Source organism: Micromys minutus, assembly GCF_963924665.1.
Source record: "Micromys minutus genome assembly, chromosome: 18".
NCBI lineage: Eukaryota > Metazoa > Chordata > Mammalia > Rodentia > Muridae > Micromys > Micromys minutus.
In genome coordinates this window covers 50754420-50762758 of record NC_137953.1, presented here as the reverse complement: position 1 = coordinate 50762758, position 8339 = coordinate 50754420, and the positions used below count along the sequence as shown (strand labels likewise).

Below are 8339 nucleotides of genomic sequence, written 5' to 3'. Positions count from 1 at the left end.
CTGTTCTTTATGTGTGATATATATGGGGGTGGGGAGAGAGAACATGGTGTGTGTGTGTGTGTGTGTGTGTGTGTGTGTGTGTGTGTGTGTGTCCGTTGTTGCCTCCTGATCCAGAGTAGAGGACCACACAGAGGTGAGATGATCTGATCCCGGGCTGAGGCAAGGACCTGGGGAAGACAGGAGTTCTGGAACACTGGCTAACAGAGGACCCAGTGAGGTAGCAGCCCCCACTGGCCAGAAGGCTGGTTGATGGCAATGGGAGCAGACACTGTTAAGGGCTGGAAAGGATTCTTCAGATCCGGTTCCTAGAACTGTGACCACAAGGCCGGTGCTGGTGATGCGAACCTTTAATCCCAGATCGAATCTGCACTTGGGAGCAGACCTTTCAGAGTTTGATGCCAACCTTGTCTACCTAGTGAGTTCCAGGACAGCCAGAGCTATGTAGAAAGACCCTGTCTCAAAACACAAACACTGAAACTTCTGACTTCAGCAGTATTGCTCTGTATCAGAAACCAAATGAGAATCCTGAACCTCACTCCAGACCCTCTATCAGACCTGGGCCAACTACCCCCTCATTTCAAGTCTTGACCTAGCTCAGGTCTCCTGGACTTCATAGCAGCTTCTGATCTAATCTCTTGGCTCTGACATCCCCTCCATGTCCCATGCAGCTAGAAAGGATCCCATTAATGGCCTCATGTCCCTCTGGTTTAGAGCCATTGCAGGAGATGGTTTTCTTCATGCATCCCTGAATTCAGATGCCTGTCTCCCCACATGTGATTAGCCTGTGTACCTGGTCCTCATTTACACTCTGTGTCAACACCCTCCGTAGTTTTGGGGGGACCTAGGCTGCAGTTCTGGCCACTTTTGCCTTCCCGTGCTCCCTTTTCTGGCCAACAGAAATGTTCCTGAACCTCTCTGGCCTTTCCAGAGTCATAACCACCAACTTCTACACTTCCCCGGGGCACACTTCCGCCTGAGGTTATGATCCTGATCTATGGGTACGTATGCATGGTCTCCACAGTCGATCTAAGCCCCCCTAGCCCTGACAGCTCTAACACAGGCATGAACGGTATGTGAACAAGTCGCAAAGCAGGGCAAATGCTCTCTTCACTGGATGCACCCTGTAACTATAGACCCTTCCCTGCCACTCACTCCATAGTGATCCTACTGAGACCCCAGACAATGTGGCCCCGGCCCTCAAACTTCACTCAGTGCCTTGTCTGCTTCCTCTCTTTAGGTTTCCTCGTTTCCTTCCTGTCCTAAGAATGACACAGGGTAGAAAGACTCATGGGAGCAGGAAAGAAAAGGAGGAGCCTCCTTACCCTTAGAGTCTGGCTAAAGTCTGAGACTCAAGGATCCCAGCACAATAACATTTTCTGTGAGGATTGTCGACATAGAGACAGTACTCCTCTTATGCAGAGATAATTCAAACAAAAATGTTAAAATGGTAACGAAGACTAAACCGTGTTGATAAAAACGTTGTGAGATTTAGGATTTTACTTATCAGCTGTAAAGTCTGTCCAGGGCACATGAGGGTCCACCCTATGATCTCATCTAATCTCCTTAGCAACCCTCTGAGACGTGACCACAGAAGTCACCAAAATAACGCTCAGGGCTGTGCTGGAGACACCCCATTCTTTCTTGAGGAGCCTACGCCCATACTTGAGTGCATCCCATCCTTTCCCCAAGCACAGGCTGGGGAGCCGCCTTGCTAAGTCTACATTAATCTCTGATAAACCTGAACCCAGCTTTGTACTGGCCGCTACTGAAATTCTTTTCTGCAACGAATTTTAAAAAGTCTCAGCTTTACCTAAGAGAGGTTTCAGAAAAGGACCTTTCAGACTGCTGCAGATGACAATATAGCACTGTCCCCTGTCGGTGACAAGAAGTACTTGCCTCTCCTCACTCCCTCAAGGCTCCTCTGGAACCTTTCTGTTTTGCATCTCTGCTCTTCCCACTCGTATTTCTCACTTTCCCCTTATCCCTGCAGGGTGCTCCTGAGAGCAGAACTCACGTTCTATTAATCCTTCATCCCTAGCTCCTCATCATGGTCCCATTTGACAAACGGTGGTTGGACCAAGGAGCAGAGATGTGTTTGACTTGCTTTAGCTCCTAAAAGCTCATCCAGCCCATTAAAGGTAGATTTGTTCTCTTAAGCATCTGGCCACTTGGGCTGGAGAGATGGTTTGATGGTTGAGAGCACTGACTGCTCTTCCAGAGGTCCCGAGTTCAACTCCCAGCAACCACATGGTGGCTCACAGCCATCTGTAATGGGATCTGATGCCCTCTTCTGGTGTGTCTGAGGACAGCAACAGTGTACTCACATAGAATAAATAAATCTTTAGAAAATATTAAAAGGAAAAAAAGCATGTGTGCTCATCTAGGACTTCTGCTAATGCTCCTGCCCACGGTCTTACTCTCTACCCACCCCCCCTTGACTGAGCTGGTTTGCTGCCCTTCCCTGAGGCTTGGGGTACTCAGTGGATTAAGCTACTCTCACCCAGCCATGGTGGGGCAGTAGGTGCTGAGCACCTGTGGGCCTCTTCTCACACCTTTAAGAGTCCTGTGACCCAGCCCTGAGAACCTAGTGCTAAGTCCAAATGAAACCTTGAAACAGCAAAGCGGAGAGTGAGACTGAAGTTTACCCCAAATCTCAGGCCAAGGGGTGAAGGGCTGCTTCTGGCTCACAGTTTGAGGTTACTGTCTCTCATGGTGGAAAGACACAGCAACAAGAAGCTTGTGACTAGGTTGGTAAACACATCAGAGGACACTGAGGTTACATTGACATTTTTAGCCTTTTTACTCAGTGTTGGGTCCCATCCTATGTGATGGAACCAACCACATTCACTGTGTTGGCTGGGAGAACAAAGGCATGTATCACAAGTCCCCTAGGATCAGTGTTTCTCAATTCAATCAAGTCAACGATCCAAATTCACTGCCAGACATAGACACGACCACTACACTAGACCATGTGGATTTGTCAAGCACTCCATACCCAAGGTTCCCCTTCCCCCCTCTCTAGCCATCTGTCTATCTTTGTTGGAAAAACAATAGCCCTTCCCCTCCAACCTACTCATTTCAGAGTACATACTCTGAGGGATGTTACCTTTTTTGTTTTGTTTTGTTTTGAAAGTCAGGGTTTCTCTGTGTAGCCCTGGCTGTCCTGGAACTAGGTCTATAGACCAGGCTGGCCTTGATCTCACAGATATCCCCTTACCTTTGCCTCCAGAGTGCTGGGATTAAAGGTGTGCACCACCACCACCAACAACACCCGGCAAGAATGTTACTCTTATCCCAACAGGTACAGCCTCTAGAAGACAGGTCTTGTTGCTTGCTGCTCAAACATAGCTCTAAAGTATGAGCCTGGTGACCATGACCCTTTAGTCCTCAGAAAAACTTTTAAATTCTGTAATTTTGATTGTTTGCTTGGTGGTGGTGGCAGTGGTAGTGGTGGTGGTGGTGGTGGCGGCGGTGGTGTGTGTGTGTGTGTGTTTCGAGAAAGGGACTCGGTATGTAGCCCTGGCTATACGGGAACTCGCTCTGTAGACCAGGCTGGCCTCAAACGCAGAGATCTGCCTGCCTCTGCCTCCTGAGTGCTGGGATTAAAGGATTGTACCACTGCACCCTGTTTGTATTTATTTAGTTATTTAGTGTACCTCCGTGTGTGTTTGTGTGTTCCATAGAACAAATGTATTGAGATCAGAGGACAACTTGCAGAACTTGCTTCTCTCCTTCCACCGTGTAGGTTCTAGAAATTTGACTTAGGACATCAGCTGTGTGGCATTACTCACTGAGCTGTGAGGTTAGCTCTAGGATAATCTTAATATATGGTTGTGGTGATCTGAGTATGCTTGGCCCATGGGAGGGAAGGGGCACTATTAGCAAGTATGGCCTTATTGGAGGAGGTGTGGTCTTGTTAGAGGAAGTGTGTCACTGAGGAGGTGGGGTTTTAAGGTTTCATAGATATGCTCAAGTCTGGCCTGTGTGACCAAGACCCTTGTCCTGGCTGCCTTCTGACCAAGATGTAGAACTCTCGGCTCTAGAACCGTGTCTGCCTGCAAACTGTCATGCTTCCTGTCATGATAACAGATTAAACTTCTAAATCTGTAAGCCAGCCCCAATTCAATGTAACCCAATTAAATGTAAAGTTGCCCTGGTCATGGTATCTCTTCAAATGTGCTGGTGCCCCTCCTACCCCAAACTGGCCTTGAGCTTGCGGCAACCCTCCTAAATGCTGGAGTTGTTCCTATGTATTTCTCTAAATTTAGCAACTAACAACACGAGGTCTTGCTTGGTTCTCTACAGCACTGCACAGTGTCATCATTAATTTGCCCATTTCTTTAGTAATTAAATATATATTTAGTAATTATTAGGCATGTCATAGTTAACATGCGTGTGTACAACATACAGATTCAGAACTTGACCTTTCAGCTAGGAACTATCTTTTTTTGGATAGTTGTGGCAGCCCATGTCTGTAATCTCAGACTGAGGCAGGAGTTCAAACAAATGAAGGGGCAGGAAAAACTGGTGCATTCCTGTAATCCCAGCGTTCAGGAGGATGAGGCAATAGGATCATCCGCTGCAAGTTCAAGGCCAACCTGAGTTCCATGCCAGCAAAGGCTACATATAGCAGGTAAAAAAAAAAAAAATCTACCAAATAAAACCAAAAAGGGAGGTGGGGGTTGATGGCAGGCACAAGCCTTAAATCCTAATACTTCGGAGGCAAATACTGAGACCTGTCTTTAAAAAATAATAATAAAATAAAAATTTAAAAAAGCACTGGGTTGACCAGGTGACTCCCATGGAGTGTACTATGACCTCACAAACTTGGGCCTGCTTCACCGCCGTCCTGCAGATACAACAACAAAAAAATTAAATCAGACAAATCAAGCATACACTGTTCTGTTTTGTGTATGGCGCTGGCCTATAATTTCAGCATTCGGAAAGTAGAAACAGTAAATCCGTCCCCTCCAACACAGCAAGTTCAAGACCTGCCTGAGATATATAACCATCTCTCAAAACGCCAAAACAAAAATAACATACACAGGAAAAAAATAAAAGCATATGTCCCGTAAAGTCTCGGTTTCTAATAACTCTAGGCTCAAATACTTTTCTTCCGAGAAGGAAAAAATAAAGGACAGAATGCCAGTGAGAGGCCTGTGGCGCTCAGCCTTCTGGGGGACGTAGTTCCGCGGTTCCAGCCTCTATGGCGCAGGAGTACGCAGATTGAGCCGAGCTCCTGCTAGCGCGCATGCCCGGGAGGTGGGGAACTGCGCATAACTGAAGGGAGGGGCCGCTGTGGAGGCGGGGCATCGCTGGTGTTTGGGGACCGCTCTGCCGGGCTGACAGGATGGCGGGCAGGGGTAAACTAATCGCGGTGATTGGAGACGAGGACACGGTGACTGGTTTTCTGTTGGGCGGTATAGGGGAGCTGAACAAGAACCGCCACCCTAATTTCCTGGTAGTGGAGAAGGATACCACCATCAATGAGATCGAAGACACATTCAGGTACGGTAGCCTGTGAGGCCTAAATGGGTTCTTCCGCTTGCTACAAGCACGGGGAGATTGGCGGCCTGTTAACTTGGGTGTCAGGTGGTGGTCCCGGAAGCCGTCTGTCCACTCGGAGCAGGGGCCTCCGCCGTCTAAGTTCCCTTCCAGCCTACGGTAGGTCCTGGAGCTCCCCATCACATGATTGTGTGTCAGTTTAGAAGAGGAGTGGAGCTTGTGATCTGCACCAGCTGTAATTGGTTCCTGGAGCCTCTGACCAGTGCTGACCGGCATGTTCAGCCCACTTCCGGGGTCCCTGACGCTCCCCTGTAGCGCATTCTCTGGCTTAGTCTTTTCAGTTGTATCCTAAACAAACCTCCTCCAACGTAGGCCAGGACAGTGTGTGTGTGTGTGTGTGTGTGTGTGTGCGCGCGCGCACACACACACATTTATAATATAAATATTTATTGTAAATAATTTTATATTTATATCGATAAGGTAAATATTCATTTATTTTAGAGGCTCACAACTGTTCTGTAAGGTAGTGGTTATTCCCACTTTCCCACTTACGAGTGAGAAAAATAAAGAGTGAATAGGTTAGGGTACAGGCCTGAAGACACACCATAAGAGGCAGAAAACTCTTTAATTACACTGTGTGTGTGTGGTGTGTGTGTGTGTGTGTGTGTGTGTGTGTGTGTGTGTATTCATGGGTAGGTGTGCACACATGGAAGTGAGAAGACAACTTTGTGGAGTCAGTTTTCTTTCTATGGGCTTTGAGGCTAGAACTGGGTGGTGGGGGGGTAGGCTTGCATAGCAAGCACCTTCGCCTGTGCTTTTGTTTATACAGCTCCCTCAGTCTGCCTTGTGACAATGGGGGAAACATCCGGGAACTATGGCCTTCCACAAAGACTGTTTACTTCAACTCCCCACTTCATGCCCTGGGTCCTAGTTCAAAAAGTGGGTGCAGGCATTATTTTTAAGCCAGAAAGTATCCTACTGACTAGAATTGAGGATGCCAACTCCCTGTTTTTTTCTCTCACTCCTTTTCTAGAACTCCTATGCAAATCTCAGGAATAAACTGCCCTTACCTGTTTTCCCTCAGTAGCCCAGTCCAGGGATGCTGGCTGAGACTAGTTCCCACAGCCTGCAATGTGGCAGGCTCTGACCTGGGAGACTGATCTCTAAGGAAACCAGTCAAGTGTCACTGGAGGACATCTTACTTCCAAGAATTTACCATGTTTCCAACAGGAAAGGATCTAAAATCACCAAGCCAAATCTGTTCCATGCTGGCACAAAGTAGGTGCCCAGCAAATTATTTTTAACGAGTAAATACATGGCTGAATGGGTGCACGTGTCTGTGTGGAGGTGATCATGTGAGAGGAAGGCCAGAATGACAGTCTGTCTGGAAATCATGATTCCTTCATTGCTGAGCACTGCTGAGTTTGCTCTTTCCACCTTTACTTTGGCTTATAGCAGATATCCTCCTGGTCCACCCCCTACCCTAATCAGCATAGATCTTGAGACCGACAGAGGTCTCCTCAACCCTACCTCTTAAACATTTAGTAAAATCAGAAGAAGATATACATTAAGGAGTCAGTCAGCCGCCCCATCCTTGCATCTTCTCCTGCCTTCAACCTCTATCAGTAATAACAAAAAGGTTTTGTTGTTTTGTTTGGTTTTATGAGACAGGGTTTGTGTAGCCCTAGTTCTCCTGGAATTAGCTCTGTAGACCAGGCTGGCCTTGGTCTTTTTTTCTTTTCTTTCTTTCTTTTTTATTTATTTATTTATTTATTATTTGGTGGTAGGTGGTAGTTTTGAGGGTTTTGTTCGTTTGTTTGTTTTGTTAATAAGGCTTTTGTGTTTCTAGACTCTTATGTAGATACAAAGGGGCTCATACTTACTTTCCTCTTCTCTGCCTCTCCTCCACAGAGGCAACATATAGAACACACAGACATGCATCCTGGTCTTCATCACCAGTTCCCTTACGAGCAAATGTGTGGACTCCAACCCTCACCGGTGTGGCTCTGAGCTCAGTGCAGTTGCTTCATCCAAGGAAAGATAAGGTTGAAGGCCCAGTGCCTCCAGCCACTGTCATTTCTCCTCTTCTCCCCCAACAGGCAGTTTCTAAACAGGGACGACATCGGCATCATCCTCATCAACCAGTACATCGCAGAGATGGTTCGGCACGCCCTTGATGCCCACCAGAGGTCCATCCCAGCTGTGCTGGAGATCCCGTCCAAGGAACATCCCTATGACGCAGCCAAAGACTCCATCCTGCGCAGGGCCAAGGGCATGTTCACCGCTGAAGACCTGCGCTAGAGCTGCTCAGCCCTTAACCCTCCTCACACTTCCAGGCCTCTCCCAGTTTATCAGCCTCTATTTAAGTTTCAAGCCTTGGTTTCCAGCCCCTCCACTCCTCTTCACTGATTGGCTGTTGGGGTTCTGTTGTTCAGGTCTAAGCTGGGTAGGAAAAGAAAGCCCAATCATCTCTCCACTACCTCCCCCTGCTGTCAAGCAGTGTCATTGTTGATATTAAAGGAATATTCTCTCTGAAATGGGTGCTGGTTTGGATACGTGAAAGTTGCAGTGTTGGGAGACATTAGACTTGCAAACATGGGAAAGCTACCAAGAGCAAGGTAAAGAATTGAGTGGGGTTAGGGGGAAATGGGGGGGGGGTTATTCAAGGACTGGTCACCTGGATTAGAGACTGGCTTCAGGAATGGAGGACAAAGTTTGAGCCCAATCTCTCTACCTTTGCTTCTTCTCCTTGGTTTTCATAAAGCTGGGATGGGCCCTACCCAAGAGACAGAAGAAATTGCATAAGATGGTTGTTCTAGAGAACTCAGGTATTT

At 47.5% G+C, this 8339-nt stretch overlaps 1 protein-coding gene across 1 annotated transcript; it reads left to right on the top strand.

Annotated features, from left to right (window-relative positions):
* Window positions 1–5289: 5289 nt before the first annotated feature.
* Window positions 5290–8042, top strand: ATP6V1F (ATPase H+ transporting V1 subunit F). The gene is made up of 2 exons (XM_080932467.1): window positions 5290–5508; window positions 7605–8042. Exons 1-2 carry the CDS (start codon window positions 5351–5353, stop codon window positions 7804–7806), a joined length of 360 nt encoding a protein of 119 aa, XP_080788593.1. The 5' UTR covers window positions 5290–5350; the 3' UTR covers window positions 7807–8042.
* The last annotated feature ends 297 nt before the right edge of the window (window positions 8043–8339 follow it).